Consider the following 26,207-nt stretch of genomic DNA (forward strand, 5'->3'; position numbering starts at 1 on the left):
CTTGGGGAGGTTGCTTGCAGAAAGGCAATAACCTGTTCAAAAAGCTAATGTGTTCTTTGCTGTGCTGTATCCATGCCTGGAGGCACGCTGTCTCCCTGATGGTTGACTCCCTGTTGGATGTGGGCAGTTCCCAAGCTGCTGCCCTTGCTTTGATCTCCAGGAAGCTGACTTTAGTAGAACTCTATGTGGAGGTATGTTTTGCAGCAAATTTCTTTCCCAGGGCTGTAAAGAGAGCATGAAGGACTATGTATTCCATTTCTTTCAGAAGCCTCCAGGATTTCTACATTCTAGAGGACACTTATGGCTGGAAAAAAGGGCAAATGCTTCACCCATTGTCAGAAAGGGCAAGAGGGACAACTCAGGCAGCTGCAGCTTCAGGCAGTTTCACTTCTGTCCCTGAAAAAAAAAAATCACAGAGTGAATTTTCTTGACATTTCTGGGTACATGAAGGAAAAGGGAGTGACTTGAAGGTCAGCGTGGATTTGGAAAAGAGAAGGTGACCTAATTGCAGCCTTCCAGTACCTGAAGGGAGCCTGCAAGAAAGATGGAGAGACACTATTGACAAGGGCCTAGGGTGACAGGACAAGGGGAACAGTTTTAAACTGAAACAGAGAAGGTTTAGATTGGATATTGAGAAGAAATTCTTCCCTGTGAGGGTGCTGAGGCCCTGGCACAGGTTGCCCAGAGAAGCTGTGGCTGCCCCACCCCTGATCTTTAAAGTCGCTTCCATGATTCTGTGATTGACCCTTGATATGTTTAGCTGGACCAATCTGGTCCTGTTCTGTGATAAAATGACTGAATCTGTGGATGAGGGAAAGCTGTGGATATCATTTACCTTGACAAAAGCAAAGCTGTCAGCATTGTCTCCATCAGATTGCCAACATGCAGATAAAGGTGTTATGGTCAAGGTGAGGAAAAGAAACCTGGCTGGACATTCAGACTGCAAGAGTTTAATGGTTCATGCTTTGCCTGGAGGTCACTTATAAGCAGAATTCCCTAAGAGTTTATCTGGGAACTTACCTTGTTTAGCACCTTAAAAAAACAAAAAACCCAAACCGAGCAAAAAACCCAAACCTCCAGGTTGTAGTGCATTCTTTATGCCACTATGTCTCTACTGACACCTGGCAGTGCTAAGAAATATCTAACTTAGGAAGCTGGAGAAGGGAAACAGGCTCTGGATCTCTGAGCTCCTGAGTTCTGGTAGCTTTCCTAGTCTTTTTATACATCCTTTGGCTTTTACTCTCCTGCCTCTGCCGGGCAGTGTTCATTACAAAGAAGTTTCGGTGTTCCAGAGGTCAGTCCCTAAACAAACCTTAGTGAGCGAAGCGCTTCAGCTGTCTCAGCATGTCCTGGCAGGGTGTTCTAAGTCCCAGGAATTACTGCACTTGGTGATAGTGAAGCAAGCGAGTGGCTGGCAGCAAAGGGATTAAAACAGAGGCAGTGCCATTAACAGCACTTAATATTCACATCCACAATCCCTGGTCCTCATGGGGGATTTCAACCACCCAGGGAGCAGATTAGGAAGGACAAAGCCCTTCCAGTGCCTAAAGGAGGCCTATGAAGAATCTGAAGAAGGACTTGAGAAGATGTGAGATACATCAAAGCTTCATATTATTCCTTCAGAACAACTGTTTAAATATCCAGATTAATCAGTTACCCCTTCTGTCAAATAAATGAAAATCGTTTTCCCTCTTTAATGTGGGATGAACCAGATGTGTGGCTTCCTGATGCAGTGTGTCAAAAGCTCATAGGAAACTTGCAGTGAGTTCCCATTTCAACGGCCATGCTTTAAATAAAATACCTGCTTAGGCATTTTCCTGGAGCAAGGTTTATTTGCTCTGTGTCAGCAGAAAGCAAGCAAGGAGCTTGTGTCTCATGAGTTCTGGTTTTTTTAACCCAAAGGCTTGTAAGAGCAGGGTTCATCTTCCCTAGGTAGAATACTTAAGCTATGAAATCTGTTCTCATGCTGTGGGTAGAAGTTCTAGCACAGCCACAGAATTCCACGTTGCACTGCCAGAGATACCCAGAATGTGTTTGAGAGCTCATTCATGTGGCTGCTTGTTCAAATACGCTCTTGCCAGCTGGTTTCTCTACCAAACTTTGTGCCCAAGGTGCAGCTCAGCTTTCCAGGTACACTATCCAAGTTACCCGAGTTTCTAAGAACACGGAGGTGGGGCTTGTAACTTCTTCTTGTAAAATGTCATTTTCACTGGACTACTTCCCATGTCACATTCTCTCCACATATATGTATCAGGAAAGTGATGCATCTTTTTGAAAGGTAAGGCCTAATCCCACAACATGCCTTCTCTGAGATACCCAAGGGCTTCCTCTGTGAAAATAGGGTTTGCTATTTTATTGTTTTCAAGGTAGTAGAAAAGCTGAGATAGGTTTGGGGTTTTTTGTTTGTTTGTTTTGTTTTGAGGGGGTTGGTTGTTTGTGTTTTTGTTTTGTTTTGTTTTCCAGAAAGGGCAGAGAGCAGTAAATACATGTACATGTAACTATTAATGTCATAAAGAGTGTGGTGAAACATAGAAATAGCCTGCGGAGAAAACCTGTATTGTAGATAAGAATTTGAAGAGGGATGTGTAACATCACTGGGTGTATCCAGAAAGATAAGCAGGGAAAATACAGACTTGCTCAAAGGACTGAGACACAAGACTCTTTTGTTCTTCTGCATCCTTTTGGATTCATCCATCTCCTGCATGTTGTCACCATACACATCCCTCAAGGACGGGATTTTCTCTGCATGGGGCTCTTTCGTTGTCCACTGAAGAAAGGACAGTCAGGTTTTGATTTCTGTCTTTCCGTCAATTTAAAGTTCTAGTCCTTACATTTCGTATCAATTAGCAAAATAAATGGCCATCCTTTATTATATCTGCACAGAAAAAATAGAAGATCTTAATCACTTCATAAACAACTGCCAAAATACTGCTTTGGCATCTCTTCCTAGCATCAAATAAGTGGTTCTTTAAATATAATCCGTTTAAAGGATTTACACTAAGAAAGGATGCACAAGAGATTGAGGCATAGAAGTTCAGAGGGAGGGAAAATTCTTGTACATGAAGGCTTATATGTGCTAAAAATATGTTGTGGCGCGTAGATATGAGTCTCATTCTAATGTTTTTAACCCATTAAACCTGATCCTTTAAAAGATTCATGTCTCCACAAATTCTGAGTGCTGATTTTGCTTGTTTCTGTTTCATGCTGGGCAGGAATACAAACTGATCAAAGGCAATGGGCTGGGTTCTGTTGTAATGTCTAAAGGGCATCCGGACTCTGCACTGCAGCCTGAACAGGAAAAGAATACAGAATAAATCAAGTTTGCTGCAATTCAGAATTGTTAATGTAGTGCCTGTATGATTTTGATGGAGTTTTATCAATGGAGGATCTCTGAGCCTTTAGGGAATGGTAATTAGATTCTTCCCTGTCAAATTTTTTATGTGCCCAGTACATTGAGTGAGAGGACAGTAACCATTCTTGGCAGCATGGAGACCTTGAGCTTCCGTAGGGCATGGAAGCAGTAAATAATTTTGTCATCCTTCCAGAATTCTACCCTTCAGCCCTTCCTTTTGAAGCTTGGAAGATTATCATTCTTTCTGCCCTTCCCCTATTATTTCTTCCATTTCTTTCTGACAGACAGGATTTGCTGCCCTGGGGCCTAGCAACCCATTTCCCCACTTTCCACTAGCCCCAGAAACCTCCAGGGAAGGTTTTGATCAGAACATCACTCAGTCATCAGCAATTCCAGCTGCACCTTTTCCAGGTCAGCTCTGACCCAAATCCATTGTGCAGCTCTACTGCTCCTTTCTGTTTCATGATCTGCAGATCCTTACACCCATGACCTGCTTGATCCCATCTTCATATACCTCCTTCAGCTCCCAGAATTGTCCAGTCACCTGTCCCTCCCATGTTCCTCAGCAACTACAGTCAACAGTAAGTAAATTCTTTGCCATTTTAGCACATCATCTCAGATGCAGAAAGGGGAAAAACCAGAGGTGAATTTGCTGAGATTCAGGACCTGATAACTATGTGTTCCAGTAAAAATGGATCACCACCACATTTGGGTGGTGGCCGACAGTGCTTCCTGATCCTCTTTCCTCACCAACATGTACCTCCACAGCTCCCCTTTCCCAGTTTCAGATGTCACCTTTTAAGCAGGGTGGTAGAGCTGCACTCTTTTCCTACCAGCAATCTGGACTTTAGGTGTAGTCAAAGAAAGCTGAAAATGAGATTACATCTTGTATCTTGGATTTGGGCTGGCCTGTGCTGCACAGTTGATAGTCTGATAGCTGATAGGATGTTCAGAAGGAAAGCCATAGAGTCATCATGGCATGGTTTGGGTTGGAAAGGACCGTCAAGCTCATCTCATTCCAGCCCTCTGCCATGCAGGGACACCCTTCACTAGACCAGGTGATCTTAAAGGCCATCTCCCTTTAGGAAGCAAAGTCCTTTATTCCATACCCCTCTGTATATCCTTTCTTCCTCTCAGCATAATACAAACCTCTTATTCCTTTTTCCTTCCTGAAAAGTCTGCCCTTTTCCCAAATGGGATTAACTATATATATTCTCTTTTTCTTGTGTTTTCTGTGTGCCTCTCTTCAAGTTCATAGCTGAGGTGCACTGCAGGAATATTAGCCATGCCAGCCCATGGATACCAACCAGAAAAATGCTCTGTGGTTTGGGATTTGTCCACCTGGGAGGACTTGCCAGCAGAACTTCCTCATATCAGTGTCTTGATATGCTGAGCTAATGCCACGTTTGCTTGTATCTTACTGAAGTGGTTTGGGTGGTATCTCTATCTCCGTAATGAGAAGTTGTAGTCGTAAAGATACAGATCAGTTATTGAGTTGCTTGGTGGAGACAGTTCTGTTTTTACATGAGGCAGCTGATATGTTTCAAAGGTTACCACTTTACTGGGAGCCTTGAAAGGGAAGGTGTTGGCCTCAGATTGTTATCTTATCAAATAGGAACGTATTTAATGTTTATTGCTGTGAAATATTAACCATAAATAAACACTGGAATTTGTTGATGGACATTCATCTCCTGAGGTACACTACAAATACATTCACATCCCTGGATAGAAGGTGTGTCATGCTGAGAACTGAAATGCATAAAATAAATGAACCTTTGTAATGTTCCCTATCAACTAGGCGAGTTTTGCTGCAGGCTCTAAGTGAATGACAGCTTTTTATTTCTCCAACAATTTCAGTGTTGATTAGTATCAAACGATTACACTGCTCTTGTGCTACCCACAGTTTTTTCGTAACAGTGTGATATCTCCAGGTAGTTTAGCTCAGGAGAGAAGGGCGAGCCCTTTCAGTGCTCTGGCATTCCTGTTTCAATGGCATGATTGGAAAAGTTTCACCTTTATCCTCATAATCCAAAATCATGGACATCTAAAGGGAAAATTCACGGACCAAGCGTTGCTCTGTGGGAATCAAGGAGGCCATTTCACAAGGGCAGGTTCAGCTCGTAGCAGCAGCAGTGTTTGTGCTTTCTACACAAGCAGGGCAGGTCTTGCTCCAGTTCTGAGGTTATTAGGCCTGGGTCATCACCCAGTTATTAACATAAAGCACTGTCTTTAATCTCTGCTCCTGATTGCCTTAATCATTACTGGGTGCATGAGCTGAAGGAGTCCCGTAAAGTACGACGGAAGGACACTGGAAATGTTGTCTGTTAAACAAAAAAAAACCCCACAAAAGCAATACCTGCTTGTATGCCCATTTTTTATGACTGAAACAGCTGAGGAGGGAGACCGGGTATCGTGGGCATAAAGGGAATAGCTCTTAGAAATTTTCTCTAGTTCTGAAGGATGTTATTAATAGCATCCTTAAAAAGACCCATACCAACCTGCCACTACAGTGGGTTTGGAACAGGTAGAAGAGCTGCAAAAATACTGCAGTCTGAGCTCATGTGAATGTCCTGGGAAGAAGGGAGGGGTCCAGTCTCCTCCCACCAGGGAAGAGGAAGGGAACCACCAGAGTTGCCCATATTTTTCCCTGCCAAAGCACAAAGAAAGAGCGAGCAGAAACACGAGTCGCAACAGAAGTGGAAACAGAAGCAGTGATATATCTTTGAGTCTGCATGACTTCATTAAGCACTGCAAGCAAGGGTTTATTTCTGTGTGCATGAAAATACCCAGCTGCCTTCTCTTTCTCTGGAGCAATCACTTTTTTTGGTAAGAGACAAAGCCAGGAAGGTTCCAGACCAAGGCACCGTGCCCAGGTCAGTGCCTGTCTGTGAGGCTGGGACCTGTTTTCTCTCCTGTAGATATACTCCAGTGTGTTTTCCCTCTTGTCTTCAAAGAGCAGTGACACTGGGGATTGATTTTTTACAGTGCTCGTTGTCTGTAATGCTTTAATTGTAGAACATGCAGGTGTTCTAAAGGATAATAAAATCTCACCTAAGTACAGGACATTCAGTTAAAAACCTGTGCACATATTTCTGAATTCTTCCTTGTTTCGTTTTTGTTTTCAGAATGTGTTTATGCTGTTGTAAATGGCAACGCAGAAGCCCATCTGTTTGTTAGGGATAAATAGTAAAATTGTAGATTATCTCTAGCAGATATTTATCAACACTGTGCAGACTCGAACATATACAAATCTGGATATCACGTTTTAAATTAATTCAAATAACTTCATTTCATTTGTTCTTCTTTAATCACTGCTGCTGCTTTGTGTCTCTCTTTTGGGGAGGCTGTTTGGGAAATACTGATTATTTTGCATGTGTTAAGAAACCCTTCCCCCTATATGAGATGTATTTCAGTAGGGAAGACCAGATGATAAAAGAAATCAAGCTGATGGACTGGGAACAAAGGAAATAGTGGGCTTGACAGTCAACCTGTAGCCTCCACCAATAGTAGCTGGAAATGTTTCCTAGGAAACCGGGCTGAAAACCAAATTCTCTCATGTTAAATTTTCAATTTAACTGAGAAGCCCGCTGTGTGCGATATTAACTCTCCATGTGTGCCATTGTGTATTTTAAATAGTGGGGCATAACCTGAAGTAGGTGCACATGGGGTATGTTTCTGTGTTCCTGTGAATCTGTACATTGGTTTGATTCAAAGGTGAACATTTCTCCAGTAACAGTGGGAGAAAGCAAATAATTCAGGTAGAAGTCCCAACTTTTACACAGAAATACATGCTGTGAAATTACCCTTTGTGCTGGACAGAATCAGTTGCAGAAGAAATTCACTGGTATGTAAATTGTCAAAATAAAGTGTAATGTTAGTTTCCCTGGAAGGATCCAGATTTTAGAGAATGTGATGGGTTCATTATTTGGAGTAAGAGCAGGGGATGGCTGAGCAACTATTGTAAGACCAAACATTTTTTGTGCCAGAGGCTCAGAGGTGTGGCTAAACTGAAGCCTTGCTTATGTCTGTGATAAAAATTAACCTGCTGCTGAAGTGGACATGGAAAAACAAGCAGCAGCAATCCCGAGGCGTTGCTCCCCTGCTGCTGTTCATAGCGGTGGTATACATTTAACCTCACCCAGCTGTGTGCTACCCATCCATCTGCACAAAATAGACTCTGTGAAAAGCTCTGGAATAGGTGCTTTTGAGATCTGGGACTGTTCCTGTCAGAGTTTTTCATGTACCATTTCAGCACTGATTTGGGGTCTGTGCTGCATCAAACGAGAGTTGGCGCAGCTGCCTCTGTGCTCATCAGTGCATTGCAGAGAAGATTCTTTTGATTTTCTACCTTAGTTGCTGTCCATCAGTTTTTCCCATTTACCACCCTCTGCTTTGGTCACACATCACTCACTCTTCAGATGTGTCCTCTGAGGACAGTTTTTATTGCTTTCCTTTGGTTTAGATAAAACCCCTGGATCTCCAAATGGCAATTTCTGTTTCCTATCCATGTTAACTCTGTGGACACATCAAGATTGCTACCTCTGGGCAGCTTTCCTCCAGATGAATGTTAGCTCCTGATTACAATGGGTCAAAAGCAGTTTATGGTGGGTAGGAAAGGCATCAAGAGCAAAGCAGTTATGTTTGTATCCTCCTTCTTTGTAAGCTTGGAGCTGGAAAGAGTGATGTTCCCAGCCTGCTTGGAGGCAAGAGGCATTCTCCAGTTCATCTTTTCCCAGGGTTGGTACTCTCTGAGGCTGGCATTCCTCTGCCTCACCTGTGTGCTTCTCCCTTCCTTCTCCCTGGGGACCTGTACTCTCCCAGCACAGGACTGTAAAGCAATGAACAATGTCAGAGGAGAGCACATGGACCCTACCACCTCTGGAAAAAAAAAGCAGATTTTTCCACAAGCCTGTTACCCAGTTTTTTACTATTCACCCCAATGAATCTTGCCTTTATTAAACACAATTTCTTATGATCCAGTTACAGAGAGATAATATTCCCAAGACTAAATGTGTGCTGTATTTTTTTTTTTTAAACATAGATTAGGCTTTGAGTCAGTGCCAAAATTTTGATGTTAATTTGGCCCTCAAAAGGCAGCTCTCAGGAAAGAAGCACTTGGTTAAGGAAGGCATATTGCCTTCTAAAGGGCTTTAAAACAGCTAGGTTCTTCTTCCACTTGTGTGACCTTGGGTAAGTCACTTCAAATCTGTGTGTCTGTTTTCTCATGTGAAAAATTACATGCCTCTTCTTTATTGAAGAACTTACTGATGAAGAAGGCTATGCAATAGTTAGGTATTAATGGAATATTTAATAAAAAAACCCCGATTCGAAATCCAAAATACATGTCTGTAGACCTTTAGTTACCCTTCTTTCCCTTCTGCCTAATATCTAATCTGGAAGGTTGAGGGACATTTAATCAGTGTCATTCCCTGGTCAGTGCTATAACTTTGAGTCCATCCTCTTCCAGTTTGCTTCCCATGCGCAGCCATGGAAGCAGTGAGTTCCTTGGAGTGCTGGTGCTCTCTAGGAAAGCAGTCAGCTTTGTGTCTGCAGATTGTTCGGGTACTAATAGATGTTCAAATCCCTGGCATCAGGGGAATCAGCAGAACATGAAACCAGAGTGGTGAGAGACATCTGTGCTAAAAATAAAGAAACCCGAAGTAAGATAAGCTCAGTGTCCAGGAAAGGGAACGTTCAGTGAAAGTAATTCAGCACTGAAGAAGGAAAGAGTATTTTACTAAATAATAGCTAGATTTTAAAATTAATTAGGTATGATGTTTAGTCAATGAAATGAGGCTTTAAGCTGTCCTAACATTTGTATGGCTAAAAATACATATTTTAATATATATAGAGGATAATGTTGTAAATGAAACACTTAAACCACTCCCTTCCTCCTATAAACCATGATGAGACCTGACTGGGGCGATGTAATTTGCTGAATTATGTCTTTCTTTGCAACATTTCTTGTAGCTCGTGTCAGATGGTGGCTCAAATCAAATACATCTTTGCTCTGCTCCTGCGTGGTAGTTCTTATGCCCCTGGATAATTTCTTTGCCTACACCTGCTTTTGTTCTCCCATTCTCTGACAGGAGCTGTATTTAATTAACTCACTGGTCCTTTTCACTTCTTTTCGTTAGTTTTTATTCTGCCAGCAAGGCTAGATGGATTCCAGCTCCAAGGGCACAGCCGAGCCCGTGCACTGGGAAGGTGCCAGGACTTCTGAGCTGTAGCACTGAAAAGAGGAAGTGGCAAGAAAAGCCATTTCTGTTCTGAAAAGATGAACCTTTTGTTAAAAGAGATGAGCAGCATGCCTCCAGGGAGTTGGTTCAGCAGGTCACTTCAGGGACTGAGGGAAAATGTTGTATAGGTGAGAGGGAAGAGAAGTGCTGTCTTTAACCTGAAACGAGCAATTCCCTTTCTCAGTCCTTCCCAGGAGAGAGTCTTTTCTGTGGAAGGCAAGGTGTGTATTTACTTGCTCTCTCCTCCTGCAATTTGGCAATTTGGCTGCTTGCTTGAGTGACAGAAGTGAAGGTGACAGCTACCCAGGGTGCACTTGATTCTGGTCTTGGAATGCCTGGCACAGGCTACAGTCCAGTTTCTGCCTGTCTGCGTCCTGCACTTGGGATGAGGCTCCCACTGCATTGCTGTTATTTGGCAGATGTCATGGATTTGATGTGGGGTGATCAGTTAGCTCGTTCAGTTTAACCTGATTAAACTCTCCCAGACACCTACTTAGGTAGGGTAGATTGGATGAGTTGGAGTCAGAAAGATGAGGAGACGTCTGCATGATCATGAAAGGGTTGGAGGCAGAGGAAGGAATTTGAGGAGCATCACCCCCTAACTTGCACATAAACACACTCCATGAAATCGGGGCCCAGGCTGTGGAAGGGAAAGAAGGGCTGCCACAGCATCATCCAGTCTCTCCCCATTCCCATTTCTTGGACAGGTCGTGACCTTTTGGTACTGCAGCAAGAGAGTGGGAGGGAAGGGGTAGACAGGTTCACTTACCCTCCAGAGTCAGTCCTTGAGTAATGGGTACTGCTTTATAATAACGATGAACAAAGTTACAGGTTCTTGTGTTGTCTCCCTGGGGACTCATGTCACCCAGATTGTTACAGGCGTTTCTTTCCTAATAGGAGAAACTGGTTGTAGGCGTGATTCTGCCATGGTGTGTGGGAGGGAAATCTTGGGGAACAGATGGTTCTTGGTGAACAGACTCCAGTGACTAAGACCGACTCTCAGAAAAGAATTAATCTATCAAGCTGATTTGCTGATGAATAGAAATAGGAAAAATAACCATAATACAAACACAAAAATGAACGATGAAGCAAGGCTGCCTGTTGTATGCTTGACAGCAGTATTTCTCCCTGGTAAAGAAATTGCTTTTTAATAGCTCTCTTATGGAGGGGATTCTCTAAGCTAGTTCTTTTTCAAATGCTAATGTATTTATCATTGAGCACAAAAGGGCAGAAAACCAGGCACTCAAAACTCAGAATGAAATAAAAATGTAAAACTTTCGGTCTGTCTGCTTGAAGGTAGGAACCATTAAGGATGGAAGACCCACCAATATGTACAGTTGGAAGGGACAAATTCTTCACTTAAGCTCATTTCAGTCCACTAGTGTTTATAAAAACACACCCCTAAAAGGTCATGGTTTAGTTGTTGGTGCTGATAACGACTTTCATGACCAATACAGAACAATTTCTGGGTAGGTGGATTAAAGTCTCTCCCCATGAAAACAGGTTTTCCTCTACAAAAGAAGTACCCAGCTCTGTGGACTACTGCTCAGTCATGAATAATCTCTTAAGAGCTCCTTGTCAGCCATTTGATATGCTGATGTTTCATTTTCAGGGTGTTTAACAGTCCCACCAGCTGGGAGTTAGCATCTCAATTTTACCAGCATGACAACTGAAAGTGGTTCGATGAAGAGGCCCTTTCTTATGTGGCAGTATTTTTTCAGCACTCATTTGATAGCTATATTGACTGAAATGTGATTTTAGGTCTGTTTGGCCTGCAGACCCAGCACAGCGCAAGGGAGATGATTTAAGAGTCCATATGTATGGCAGACTTTTCAGTTCAGGGCTGACTGCAATGTAGTAGGGAATTCCCAACCTCTTATGGTAACCAGTAGTCCGGGACACTCTGCTACTGCTACTAAAAATGTAGCAGACAAGGCAGAGTTTCACTTGGGTTTAATAGAAGCAGTCCTAAGCAGTCTGAGACTTAAATTCTCCTTCCCTTTGGCATTACAGTAAAAACGTCCATTTTAAAAATAAATGACTGTACATGTTCTGAACCATTCTTAGCTACAATAACTGATATTAAACTGTAGGGCTGTGAGCTATCCAATACAAAACATCCTGCAGTAATGTTTCAGAAATGGAATCTGTCCTGGTAAAATCATACCTAAATTGGTAAGGGCTTTTGAGCAATGTACAAGGAAATGCAGATTTCCATGGCTGCAATCGTAAATGTAGATTAGCATCCCTTTGAAATTGGGCTTTAATCTTGGAGATGATCTCCTGAGCTGCTGTTTGTATGTTGGCACATCACTGATCTTCATACCCTATAGGGCACAGATGGCTCTAGCATTAGTTGTTATTTCTCTTGGTTCAGAGAGGGATGATCAGATATTATTATATAAATTGAACCTTTTCAGGTGATGCTTTTAGGCATGTGGGAGGGAAGGAGTTTTGGAGGAAGGTGTTTTGGAGAGTCATTTCTTCCAGTGTAAAAGGGAAGAAGATATTCTTGGTTTAGTATGTTTTTGCACTCTTTTAATTAGACAAAATTAAAATGCTGTGAGTGATGAATTGGGCAAATGATGGGGAGATAATAGCTGTGCTATTACCCCCCGAGAGAAGATGCCAAATCTGAATGCCTTTCATTTGAAAGGGGTGAGTTGCCATGTTCCACATAAGGAAAATTGCATGGACTAGGATTTTCCTTGTCTTTTCCTCATAGTTCTGCTGACCTGGTGAGCTAAAAGCTTTTTGCTGTAAAAATGAGTCTGAAAGCAGCGTTATCTCTGAAGTTAGAGGAATCTGTGTGTGAGGTACTTGGCCATTAACCCGGATACTACTGGAGAATACAAGACACAGGTTCACCAGTGGGGCATGTGCCACTTCAGAGATCATTTTCTGCAGCTGCAGCACAGAAATATTTCTCCTTTCCTGCTTGGGCACCCCATACAGCTGCTCGGGCGACCCTGACTGGTGGGTGGTACAAAGGGTCCCAAAGAGGTGGAGATTCAGTGATATGGCAATACCAAAAAAATGTTCTGCAAAAGAAAAGCACAGAGGAAGGTGGAGGACCAGTGGAGTACAAGAGTCCTCCCATCACAGTTACAGCTTCAGTGGTGAAGATCCATTCATGCTGTTGTTCCCTCAGACTGACAGGGATGACACCAGGAAACAATTCCAGAATCTCTCTTAGATCAAAACACACCAGTGGACTTGTCATTTTCCTGTGCAAGTGTGAGAAGCAGAAATGTCAGGAGCTGAGCGCAGAACATCCGAGAACACCAAGATCAGTGTTTTCTCATTCTGTTGCAAGTGCTTTGGAATTACAGGTGTCATTTGGTGGGAGGATGGAGACAGAGACTGGCTGGGTGTGAGGCTGAGCATCCATCTGGATTTGGGTTGAAGGCTGTCCCTGTTGATTGAAGGATAGAGCTGGTCTTTCAGGCTGGTAAGCCAAAGCAGGTAGCCATAGGTTACTTTATGAGCCTGACTCTCCCCTTCAGGGTCCAGGCTTGAGACATAAACCTGAATTAAGAGATTATGATGATTTTAAATTAAGTAATACACTGCTAAGAGACTAATAAAGCAATTAAATGATAGCTAATCTAAAAGCACACACAACTATAAAGCTGCTAATTATCATTATAATTATTATGAATCACATCTAACTTCTGTTGAGTTATAAATCTATCTCCCTTCCCACTTAGAGTCAATCCCCCCCTTTCTCCACTGTCTCACACCAAGTCTTTTCAGATGAAGACGTGATGGGAGCTCCAGCAGGTTATCCAATAGGGGTCCTTTCAACATCACTGTGGACTTGGATTCATCACCATCTGTAGGTGTCCCCACTCTGACTGACAAAAAAAACCCTGTCCTCTTTTATTCTGTACCTGATTTTATATCTTCCTGTTTTCTATTTTCGGATGTTTGGTTTTTGGACCACCTTGCACCTCATTTTCTCTATCCAAACTCCTCTCCAGTAAACAGTCTGTCCCCAGTTACATTTTTTTCCTAGTTTGTCCCATTTCTGCTGCATTCATTCTCAGATTTGGTGGATTTTTTCAGTGCTGTTACTCAGGCAGTCTTGATTTGTTTTATGTGTTTTATTCTTGATAGTTTTATTTACATGGTTGCCTGGGTACAGATGACTTTGGAAGACTTTGCACCACAAAACTCCTCTACCAGTATCATACTGGCATCATATTGTTTACCATATTCACTCACTAAGAAAATTTCATTTTAGTCTTGACTCTTCTACCCAGTTCTAATTAAGCACAAGCTGTTTCTCCTCTTGTGCATAGCCTGCATAACACAGCACCAGAGTAACCCGTTTTTCACACTCTGGTTTTGTGCTCATGCAGGTTGTTGTCCTTGAGCTGTTTTAATTGCTTTCCTCATTCCCAGCAGCAGCATTTCTTGGTGCTCCATCAGGACCTCCTGCATACACCTTATCACACTGAGGTAGCTGTACTGTTTGCCCTAGAGATCCTAACTTTACAATCACGTAGTTTGGGGCAGATCTTTAACTACTGGGTTGGTTTTTTTCCCCAGGGAATCTGGGAAACCCTTGGGCTGTCTCCACTGACTGTAGCAGGACAGGTGGAGAAATGAGTTGTACTTCCCTCAGTTAAATATGTAGTTAGGATGTATAGTATAGCCTCATGCAAGCAGTATTTGCAGAACACTGTGTATTCTTATTTGTGTGGGGTGAGAGGTACATTTCTGTACCTCAGGATGGTGAGTTGGGGTATGTTCTGTTTGTTTCTCCTCCACTCCTTCTGCCAGGGTTTTTTCACTGGTAGATTAAAGCATTAAAGGAATTTATAACTTCATGGGACCGGGGCGAAGGACACAGGCTCATTACTGGTAATCCCTGCTCAGACAGATGGGCAGGCTTTTGTGTACGAACAACTTCTTGTTGTTCATAGAATCATAGAATTGTAGAATAACCTGAGTTGGAAAGGGCCTGCAAGGATCATCCAATCCAACTCCTGGCCCTGCACAGTTTAACCTAGTTGGAAATGTTGCTTATTCTGGTGACACATGGGCAAGTGATTTGTTACACCTGAAGCATACTTAGCCCAAGTGCTCACTTTTCTCCCTTGTATGGACTGGGTAACATAAAATTAATTGGTTCGATCTAGAGCTGGAAGCTAAAGGCAGCAAACATGAATTCCAGCTCAGCTTATGTGGATTATCCTCTTTGGTCTCCCTTGGAAGCAGCATGAGTGTAAAGTATACCTGCAGAGAAAAGTAACTTTTCTCTTTATAGATGTATTGAAAACTGCATGTCAGTGTGAAAGATGTCTTGAGCCACAAATCCTGTGCTCAGAAAGTTCTAACATTCTGGCTTTAGGTAGAAGAATTAGTAGGGTGTCAGAGACGGTAAGTGCGGCTTGTTGATTACCCTTCAACACTCTCTGAGATGCCAGGGCAAGCTAAAACCTGAGCCTGGCTTAAGGACACTTGATATGGCTTTCTTGATCCTGTTTAAAATGTGTGCGTGTTTCTTTCCATACTAAAATACCTGAATTTCTCTGTTGTTTAAAAAAACCAAAACAAAACCCCAAAAGAACCCACCAAACAAACAAACAAACCTCAAAATAACAAAACACAGATAAACTCCTACCTGACTGCAAACAAAACTCATCTTTCCCTGCCTTAAAGAGGAACAGTCTTGCAGGGTGTGTGAAATATCATCTGACTTGTCTTTTACCATCAGGCCTGTCAGAACATTCTACTGGGGTGCAACTGCAATGGCAGGAGAGGGAGAAACATTTCAGAGGGTGTAGCTGAGCCATCTGTGGCAACACTCTGATCTTTGTACAGGGAAGTGAGCGACATCTGCTCCTGGCAGACGTGTTACTATGGCAGGCTGACGGGAAATGGCCCTCCTGACAACAGGTATCTTTGTTGTGAAATAAGGCAACACCTCCTGCTTGATGAGACCCAAGCGACTGGAAAAGGGAGTCTGCATGCCAAAAGGCTGCTGCAGACTTCCTGGGACAAATCTGCCTTTCCTTTACATCCACATAATTGACAAAGTTCAGTGGAATTAGTTTTTTTTATAACTTTGTTGTTGTTGTTTTTACCCATGGCCAGGAATTGGTGAATTTTACGAATGTTCATTATGGGCAGAACTAATTGAGCCAAGCATTATTAAAAAGGAGTCCATGTTTTGAATAACATGCAAAGAGGTTGGATTCAGAGAGAAGGTTTGAGCTGTGATTCCAGAGGGGCTTTTGCAACCATATCCAAAAGGTTTCTATGGATTCTTCTGAGAACTGGCCATAATAAGAGGCATTGATTACAGTTTGTCTCCAGTAGCAGGGGCACTGGAGAGCCAGACCGTGCTGTAAGTAGCTGACACTATTTGGACAGATGGTTCTATCTTCTTAAAGAAGTTTTAATTTCCCTAAGCTGAAGGCTCCTTGGATGGAAATCAAGGATTACTTGTAACTTGCTGCTTCCTTGCTTGCTTGGAATAGTGACACTACAGAAAATCGGTTTACAGTGGTTAAGACATCCATTCTTAGATGTTTTCTTAGAATATCAACTGTTTTCTTCTTCACTGGATTGGTCTCTTGTTTGCAAGGGCTCTCACTTCTAGTAGTGTCCCTGCTCTTCCTGTTGGTCTTCTAAATTGCATTAGCTTCTGATAATCTCCCAGTTTGTTTTCTCACTGTGTGTGCTGCCTGTAGCCTGACTGTGGGAATATGCTCCTAATTAAGTGCTTTTCCTAAGCAAGGAAAAAAGGCAGGTATTTAAAAGGCTGGGGTACCCCAACTTAGGGCTTTTAAGCACCACTCAAAAAATTACGTTGTCATAATGAAGATAACAAAAATATATGTGGGATGACATCAGAAGGTCAAAATATTTGTGTCAGATGTGAGCACAAAAGAAAAATGCTGAAATGAGAAATTGTCCTAGGCCAATGATAAAATCATCAAATGGTTTAGGTTGGAAGGGACCTTAAAGCCCATCTCATTCCAACCCCCTGCCATGGGCAGGGACACCTTGCACTACCCCAGGTTGCTCAGAGCCCCATCCAACCTGGCCTGGAACACTTCCAGGGATGGGGCAGCCACAGCTTCTCTGGGCAACCTGTGCCAGGGCCTCAGCACCCTCACAGGGAGGAATTTCCAAGAATAGTCAATCTGATATGTTGATGAGAGCAACAGGTTGCTGAGAATAAGGTCCGGCACAGCACCTCTCCTCACTGACTCCTCTGTCATTTGGAGAAGGAAGTTCTCATCAACACATTCCAGGAACCTCCTGCAAAACTTCTGTCTTTAATTGATTGTACTGTTTTACACATCCATAAATTGAATATTCTTGGCATGAATTTCAGTCCCTGAGACCAGCTGGCAGGAAATGGCTCGCACTCATGCCAGAAAGCTTTCTTATCTTCCAAGACATCATGGCCACAGGTGGTGCATCTATTGGGAAAAGCCCCTGTTCCAGGCTAACTCCTCACATGTGACCAGTGACTCATTCTTCTTTCTGTTAATCTTCTAGCACAGTTCATGCTAAAAGAGTGAATTATTGTTCTATTGTACTCGTTTTGCACATGTTCAGCTCTCTACACTTGAGTGCCCTCTCCCTGCAATGTTTGAAGAATCTCTGTCTTTTATTTGAGTAGCTCCGAATGTTTGATGTGTTTGTCTTGATCTGTTCAACTTCTGCTGTGTGTGACATCAAAGGATTTTTACCTCCCTTTACCCTTTCAATTAAGGTGCACTTTGGTGCCCACATTACTCGTGATCCTCTTCATGATCACATTCTCTGCTTTCTGCCTCAGAAGGAGGACAGGGTGAGTATGGAAGCACAGGACACTCACCCTAGGTTGCCGCCATTCCTTTGGAAGAGCTCTTTGGAGGGACACAAGTTCAGAGGAGTGCATGTACTTGTAGGAGCTGAATGGCCCAGATGTTTTGTCCTTGAAACAAAACTTGGAATTCCATCCCAGCACTGTGTTTTATACAGTGCTGCCTCCTCTGTGTCTGTGTGACAGCCAATATGCTCTCAAGTGGGAAAGTAATTTTTGGTAATTTCTTTAAATATCTTTTCAAGTCTTTCTTGGTCATATCTAACAACATCTCCAAGAGTCTGTGTTTGACACAGCCCTTAGTCCTGGCTGGTTATCCTCAGGAAGTCAGCAAACGCTCCTGAAGTTCCCTGGTATCCAAAAGAATCTGGCAGTGAAACGTCAAAGATCTGTGATTAAGGCAATGGGTATGGAAAAGCAGATAAAGATCCCATGTCTGGATAACTTTATACTTACTGACATTTCCAAGTCCATTCAGTGATTCTCAAAGCCAGTGGTAATTAATTCTGCAAGGCAGGAACTGAGGAAGGGGACAGGGATCTGACTCCGGTTGTGACTGCTGACATCCTTGGGAATTGACTCCTATTGACCTATGGCCTCGCTGGGGCATAGTTGTGGAGAAGGATGAGAAGGAAAACAGTCCTGGAAAATGTGTGGGAAGAAATATTTTCAGTGGTTCCTGTAGGAAAAGCTCCAAGTGTTGCCGTCCTTCTTCTCTGCACTTACATTCTTCCCCATCAAACACTGATCCTGATCTCGAAGTACCACCCAGGGGCACCAGGAACATCTGTGATAAACATCAGAAAGCTCCATCTTCTATCCATGACTTGTCCACCCACCTATAAGATGGCACTAGAAACCATGGAAAGCTTTTCCATGTCTCTCAAATCCCTCGTACTCCTGTCTATGGCATCTGACTCGGAAAGTGTTCCAGATTCACTGGCGTGTAATTTGAGTATTCTTGCTAGAAAACAGCAGGCTTGGTCAGCAGCCAATTTTCAAGGAAACTGGCTATTCAAAACCACATCCCAAATAGCTGGATATACATATTAGTCTTAGCTGACCTGTACTGAGTCTGTCTCTCTCTTTGTTTCTGTAGTCTTCATCTTTAAATAATCAGCTGCTTTGTTTACTAGATGTTGGTGGTGGGTCCTGTATTTCTACTACATTAGCTCTGCTCAGGGGAAGGTAATAGCTCTGAATTGAAGCATAAGCCATTTGTTTTTCTGTAATGAGGAATGCTCTGCTGCCTGCTTTCCAACTGATGAGATGAATTACGCTTTATTTGCCTTGAGAAGAACTGTGCTTAAAAGCAATTTTCTGAAGAGGAAATGAGGCAAAGAGTGCAAAAAGGGGGGGGAAAAAAGCTCTATTCCAATTAAAGCTTCCTGACCTGCATTTTCACACATTTCTTGACTGAATAATCCTGGTGTTTATTGCTGGAAATCTACCAGGCTGAAGATTAATTGCTGGCTAATTACTTTATGTCAAGAAGCTGCCCAGGTCTATCTCAAATTTGCTACAATGGCAATTCTAAAATAGGCGTGTACCTTCCTTTCTTAAATGTATTGGAGGATTTTATCAACAGCAAACACAAGTTTATCAGACTTGATAAACCCTTTCAGCAGGACTAAACTGCAGACATCAGGTGGTTTTTTAAGAGTTGTTTTCATGACTTTGGTACCTTCAGTAGTGTAAATTTGTGATGATCACTTGTATATTTATGATGCTGTCATTGAAATCACTGAGGGATAGATGCACACCCTGGGGGTTGTTATTTTGTGTATTTATATATAGGCTGTTCCCCTGCATTTGTACACCAATGCTCTGTTCAGAAGAGGGATTTCAAACACCTGGGTTTAAAATTGTTCCACACAGCCAGTGAATGCCTTTTTCTTGCCACAATATTTTACCCCTTGGCCTGTGTCTCTCTTAGGATAAATTATGTATTTCCTTTGCAGGGAGCAATTCTTGCCTATAATCTCCTGAATCATCCTAAGCAGTCCCTTCCATTTCTTTATCTGAGAGGTGGAAGCTTTTTTTACCTTTTTTCTTTCTTTTTTTTTTTTTTTAATTGAGCTCCCTCAACCTTAATGTTCTCATTGGTTTGTCATATAGGAGTTCCATTTTGTGGGAATTCTCTGGATTTTCTCCGTTTTAAAGGTTGTCATACAGTAATGCCGTGCAATGTTCATGTTATAATGTAAGTTACATCAATCCTCCTAGATTGTAAGTTACAATCCTCCTAGAGAAGCCTGATTTCCTGGCACCTATTAAACACACCTGAGGAAAAAAGGTTGCCTTTCTTGGCCACACTTAAAAACTTGATGCTTTCTGGGTCGGTCACCAGTGCCTGATGGGGTAGGGGGAGATCCAGGAGTGCTGTCCAAGAAAGAAAGGACTACCCAGGCCTTTGAAAGGCTTTTACAAGACCAGACTTGTGCAAGTTCCTTTTTTAAAGTGGACCATGGCTTAGGCACTCTGCTTTTCATTAGTTTGTATTTGCTTCACTGAAAATGCCGCCTGAGGAAGATGCGAAGCCGTTGGCATTTTGCTCTGTTCAGTGCTTCCTTTATTTTTCAGCTGTGCTGTTCCATAGATGTGCAATTTGCCCTTTCTTTGAGGTTTTTGTATCTTTGTGGCATGGAAAAATTTCTGATTGAAGGGTTGGTAGGCAGAAACCTCTCTGAATTATTATGTGCTTTAAGGCAAGAGCAGGGAACACCAAGAGCTGCAGATGTCCTTTGGAAAGGGAGGTCAGAGCTTAGGAGGGCAGGAATAGGGAAAGTGTCCATCAAACGCACTCAACTAGAATGTTGGGAGAAATCCCAGACGTCCTGTTTTCACATTTTTGACAGAGTAAAGTGAAAACACAGAGATTTGACTAGTATTCTAAATGGGAATTGCCTGATTATAAAATGAGAAATAAGAAATTCTCCTCTCTGTTGAGGGACAGCACAGCCCATGCTGAACTTGGATCCTATTCTGAGGTTAAAAATGAGAATAGCAGCTACTAGATTCATTTGTTGGTTTGGGAAAGGCAGCAGTGCTGTCCCTGCAATGCATTAGGATGCTCAGTAATGTTATTACTGATTTCCCTCCATTTCATTAATACTGGACAACTTGAAGTCAAAGCCCTTTCCTTTCTCTTCACTGTAATTTTGTGGCAATTCCTGTATCCCTGCTGACCTGGCCAGTGTTTTCATGTAATTCCAACATCAGGCCAGTGCACTGACTGTATTTTATATTGGCAGATGGCTTCTAAAAAGAAAAGACAGAACAATCCTTAGGCCTCACACAGTTACTGGGGATTTATTATTTATGTTCTTGGTGAGTTCATCAGAATTTAGAGATGCAATTACAGTTCACCTTCAGACTAAGCATCATCTTTATGTTAAGTACTCCTTGAACTGCAGGAAGCAGTATAAAATAAGCTGCATTTGTTTTCCCTTTAAATCTTCCTTCATTTCCCTGTAAAGCACTGACAAGTCTGAAACCTTCAGCTTCCATAAAAGAAGCAGCAGACTTTGATTAAACAGCTGCTCCCGTTATCTGATTTAATGTTGACAATGTACTGAATGTTCCTGTGGTGCAGAAGGTTTCCAAAGCAATGTGCTGACTTGTGAGCTTGCATTTAGAAATTGCCTTCATCCTTCAGAGGAATGCAGTGAATCATTGGAGGGGATGAAAAACTGCAGCAGCTGAGTGGCACGTGGTAGCAGCAGGCACAGAAGCTGAAGGGGACATTATCTGCAGAGGGAATGTCAGGAGGAGATGTAGGAAGAATTTAGCTGTCCAAGGCTGGCACTGCAGAAATACTACTCTTACTTTATAAGCCGTGACTGAAAAGTAAAGGGCTGATTCATTCTTTCTCTGCCTTTGCATTATTTATACCAAACAAGTAGAAAATAACTCCCATTTTGTGGCATTTTGCACTCTCTTTGCAATAGAACAAACAAATACAAACTAATATTCCTGAGAATCCCACAAGATAGCTCATGTGGGTTCTCTGAGAAACCTTTCCATTTTGTGTCCCATCAGGGTTTGCTGGCATGTGATCCCTCATGAGATGATGCATATTTGGAGAGCCAGTGTAGTATCTTGTTAAAAAAACAGCTTTTGCAGACATTAAGGCTGTTGGTGCCTGGGAATTCAGTTCCTGCAGTCCAGCTAGCTCTCACCAACACCTTTGCCCATGAATAACTCTCTGTCTACAGATCTGTTTTCTGGCCTAGCCACACTGATGAAAAATGTGTGCACTCAGGTGCAGCTGAGAACAGTGAAATGGCTTTGTCTTGTCCTAACTTGGGCTAAAATTTCAGGTTTATGAAGGATGTGCAGCTGTGTGGCAATTTAAAATAAGTACAGAGTATGGTGCATAATGGGGAAGGCTAATGATTCTCTTGTCACCTCTTATCCCTAAGAACCTCAAGGTTTATCTAGATATGCTGCTTGTCAGATAAGATGGTAATCCCTTAGTCCAAAAAAAAAAAAACAAACCTGCTACTGGGATCAATTTAATCTTTCATGTGTCTCTTAGTGTGTTTAGTTTATGTCAGACAATTTCTGCTCGTATGTAAGCACCGGGCACATCAGAGGCAGAAGAATCTCTAGGAAAACAAGAGGCCATGGTAGCAAAGATATTTCCAAACTCGGTGTTATGGGTGAGTAGGCTACAGAGGGGAAACACCCCAAAAACACAGAGCTACTGAAAAATCAGCTGGTCCATCCTCCTGCCCCAAGGCAGGTTCAGCTGTTCCCTGCCTTTCCTGTCACTGCTTACTTAGACAGCTCTTAAAGGTGTCCAAAGGTGGTGTGATGTGTCCTTTGCATCCCTCAGTAATCTCTCCCAGTATTAGGTGTTCCTGTCACTAGACTTGTTACTTTGGAGGTGTGATTATCCTTTGGAATCTAGATTATACCTCTTCAGATCCCACAGCCTTTCTAGTCTATTGATTCTTTCTAGCTTTTGTGTTGTCACTCTGCTCCACCCCCCCCCCCCCCCCAAAAAAAAAAAAGGGAAGGATCTTTTTTTGGACTTAACAGTTTCTGTTAATTCAGCTGAAATGGCTCAAATATAATAATGCTGTGCAGAAATATGTCTTGGAAAGAGCTGTGGCTCATATTAGTAGGAAAAAAAGGGCTGGAAAGATGGCTTGAGAGGCCAGCCAGCTGCATACATGTTCAGTGCAGCAAAACTGCTGGTGGCACTCAACAGCTTCAGCACTGGGGCTTCCTGAGATGCCCCATCCTTCCATCCCAAAAGCAGGTCCCCCACTGGACTCCTCTGACAGGAGCAGAGTGACAGTAGACAAGGAGCTGCAAAGGAAGAGGAGGAGGAGCAAGAATGTGTCCAATACTCCTCCTCTCTGCAAGTCCTTTGTAGAACCATCTGGCTTGAGTGTAATGCTGCACAGGCTTTCCCGCTCTGTACTCTGCCCTCCTGCTCTTTAGCTCCTGTTTTGGTCCTACAGGCAGTCCTCAAGGTCAAGTAGCAAGTGGTTGCAGGAAATATGGACATAGAGGAATTTCGATGGCTGTCCAAGGAAATGAGTGGTGGCAGAGAAGATTCATTAATCTCTTCAGAGCAATGCATTTACCCCCTATATTTTTGTTCTGTTTCTCCTGGGAGGGAACAAGTGAATGGACTATTTTATCATGTCACCCGTGTCCTCCCAGTCAGGAATTCTCTTTTGTGCCAGTTGCATTGATTGATGTAATCAGACTGGCTGCTAATCAAAGCAATCTCACCAGCCTAATTCTGTCCCTGATCTCTCTCTGTTTGTGCTTCAAGGTCTTTGACAGGGTCCGAGAAGATTGCCCTAATTTCCACGAGAAGATTAAGCCTATTAATGCTGAACTCACTCAGCCCAAGCTGGCCATCAGTGCTGAAGACGAGGAAGAGCTTCTGACCCGGGTCAATGTTGTCTTCCACTGTGCAGCCACAGTTCGCTTTGACGAACCCCTCAAGTACGTCCTGCTTCCCTGTGTTTGCTGAGCGTGATCCAGGATGCACCATGGCACTGCTCAGAGCATCCCCTTGCATGTCTGCAGTGCTAATTCCCCACTTCCATGTTCATGCTCCACATGGTTCTGCACTGAACATGCAGGGGGAGTGCCCCGAAAATGTCGTGTGCGTGTGCACGTCAAACTGTCTTGGCACATTCCCATGGGAACAGAGGGAAGAACTGCAGGATTGGCTTGTAATACTGTAAGGGAGTTAAGTATGACCTAAAACTGGAGTGGGGAAGAGGGTGGTTTAGGTCAACAGGGAGATGTTTTGGCAGAGCTGGAGACAGCTTGAAGTGAAATTGTGTCTGTCTCTAACGTTGGTGTTGTTAATGGCCTTTCTTTGTCACTGGGTAGCTGGAGAAGGAAATGAGCTGTGGCTTGAGAAAACAGCCCATCACAACCTTTAAAACACCCAGCTCTCACTGTAATTAAGTGTTTACAATAAGTGCTCAGTTTCTGAAGGAGTTCCCTTGGGAGTGCCTGTCCAGGCAGGCTTTTCCCATTAAGAAAAACCAGCAGAAATAAGCCCCTGAAACAAGATTAGATGTGTAAGTGCTTCTGTGCAGATTGTCCAGTTCAACAAACCAAGGTGGATGATCTGCATTGCCAGATCCTCACAGTTCTTTTGAAAAACATTAAATCTGCGATAGTAGAAAACACAATTCATGATATCAATCTTTATTTGCTCATAGGCTAAATAGATATCCACTATGTCAACCATAAATGTCTGCTTTTTAGAACAACTAATTAGAGAAACACCAGAAAGGAAGCAGCTCTTGATGTAATCTTGAGCCAATACATAAGTAGCCATAAATGTTCTTAAATCAATGCACAAATGAACCCACTTTAAAAATAAGTCTCAGTGGCATGAAACATCAAAGGGAAACCACATTTTTAATAAGGAGGATAGCTAGTAAGAAGTTTAAAAGGTCATCAGCTTTCAGGCAGTGTAGAAACTATTTAAGGACTGATTGTATGTGATCGGTCAAAATCTCTCTAACAGAACAAGGAAAATGATGATTAGAAGGCAAAATATGAGAAGTTCTTCAAATCAAATTATTCCTGAGTGAATAATAAAATATATCAGATGGGTAAAAGTTTTAACAAGTTAAATGTGAAAGCACAATATTGCTGCTTAGTTAAGAATTTCGAGCAGCAACTTGATGATTACACAAATAAAATTATTTTTTCAACATGGCAGAAGCTCAAAGATTACAACAGAATATGTAAAGCCAATAGATAAGGAAGGGGCAAAAGCATTGCTGTGAAGATACTGGAAAAGCAGCAATGGAGACACTAAATGAATTCTTGGCATCAACATGCAGCACATTTAGGGAATTCTCCAGATGGAACTCTGGAGGGCAGAAATCTCAGAAGTTGTGTTACACTGAAATATTAATAGATGCTGTTTTAATAGAAATAGAAAAAAATAAAGGATGACAAAACAAATAACAAACCACCAGGGTTAGATGATATTTCCTTTGAAGGCTAAAGGAGCTCTGAGCAACTCAGCAGAAATCTGTGCTAGGCCCAAATGATGAGCACAGTTCTCATCACCACTTCTCAGAAGGGATGCAGTCAAACAGAAGTGTGCATGGAAAGGTAACTCTTGTCTGAAGGGTAGCTCAGTAGAAGTATTCATCCTGCTAGAAGGGCAGGAGGAAATAGAAATCTACAGAAAATGCTATTCTTTAATAGCAGCATGTAATGAGAAAAGTATCTCTAGGTTTAGATACTGTGATGCAAATACAGATCCTACTCTAGCTGATGTTTTCATTCCTTTGGACTATTTACAGTTTCTCTTCAACATAATTAAGGTTTTTTAGTGTACACTGTGCTTGGTGGCATAATTCCTAACATTGTACATGTCTTTGAAAGCTTCTACTCCTGGGCTGAGCAGATTGCATATTCCTGAGCCTTTTCCCTTCTGTGCAGGAAAGTGGTTTTTTGACAGTACAAAGCATGCAACAGAGTCTGCTGGCTGAGATCTGTTGCAGATTGTCTCTAGGACAACTTCTAGCTATGCTGGGTGCTTGAAGGTCAGCCTTGCTAACCAGGGTATTCTTTCTCTTATGCTTATTAGTTCTTGTCTCCATTCCTTGGGAATTTAGGCTGTTATCTCTAATTGTGTCTTCTTTGATTATGAATAGCTTCAAACTGAATGAGAGTGGGTTCAGATTAGATACTAGGAGGAAATTCCTTACTGTAAGGGTCCTGAGGCCCTCACACAGGTTGTCCAGAGGAGCTGTGGCTGCCCCATCCCTGGAAGTGTCCAAGGCCAGGTTGGATGGAGTTCTGAGCAACCTCGTTTGGTGGAAGGTGTCCCTGTCCATGGCTGGATAATCGTTAAGGTCCCTTCCAAGCCAGGCCATTCTTTGAGGCTATGAATCTGTTTTTCTGGGCCCGAGGACCCTTTCTCGCTTTCTGAAACCGTGTGTTCATCTGATTTAGCAGTGGTCCCTCCAGAGAACGCTGAGTGGGTACCATAGGAACCACAGTGCCTCAATGGTTAGAAATACATGTTCCAGGGAGGGGTGGCCAATGTGTCACATTTAGAGATGGTATTGAAGAGTTACTTGTAACCCTTCAAAATGCATAAAAATATTTGAGAGACATTCAGTGTTCAGAACAGTGAATCCAACAGGATTGCTCTGAAAGTTGGTTTCACACTTGAATTTCGCTGACACTTTCTGCTCCACCATGTCCCCTGCTCTTCCCTGACTTCCCTTTCCATGATGAGGTTTGGATAAGGCTCAGCCTTCATACATTCTTC

General features: G+C 42.6%; 1 protein-coding gene across 3 annotated transcripts in view; it reads left to right on the forward strand.

Moving 5' to 3' along the window:
* FAR2 (fatty acyl-CoA reductase 2) overlaps positions 1-26,207 on the forward strand; it is a 123,517-nt gene that overhangs the window by 71,098 nt on the left and 26,212 nt on the right. For all 3 annotated transcript variants that reach the window (XM_048300997.1, XM_048300996.1, XM_048300995.1), the window contains exon 3: positions 23,217-23,392. In XM_048300997.1, the coding sequence (XP_048156954.1) occupies positions 23,217-23,392 (176 nt within the window). The remainder of the gene's footprint in view (positions 1-23,216; positions 23,393-26,207) is intronic.

The sequence above is a fragment of the Corvus hawaiiensis genome, chromosome 4 (assembly GCF_020740725.1).
Source record: "Corvus hawaiiensis isolate bCorHaw1 chromosome 4, bCorHaw1.pri.cur, whole genome shotgun sequence".
In the NCBI taxonomy this organism is placed as follows: domain Eukaryota; kingdom Metazoa; phylum Chordata; class Aves; order Passeriformes; family Corvidae; genus Corvus; species Corvus hawaiiensis.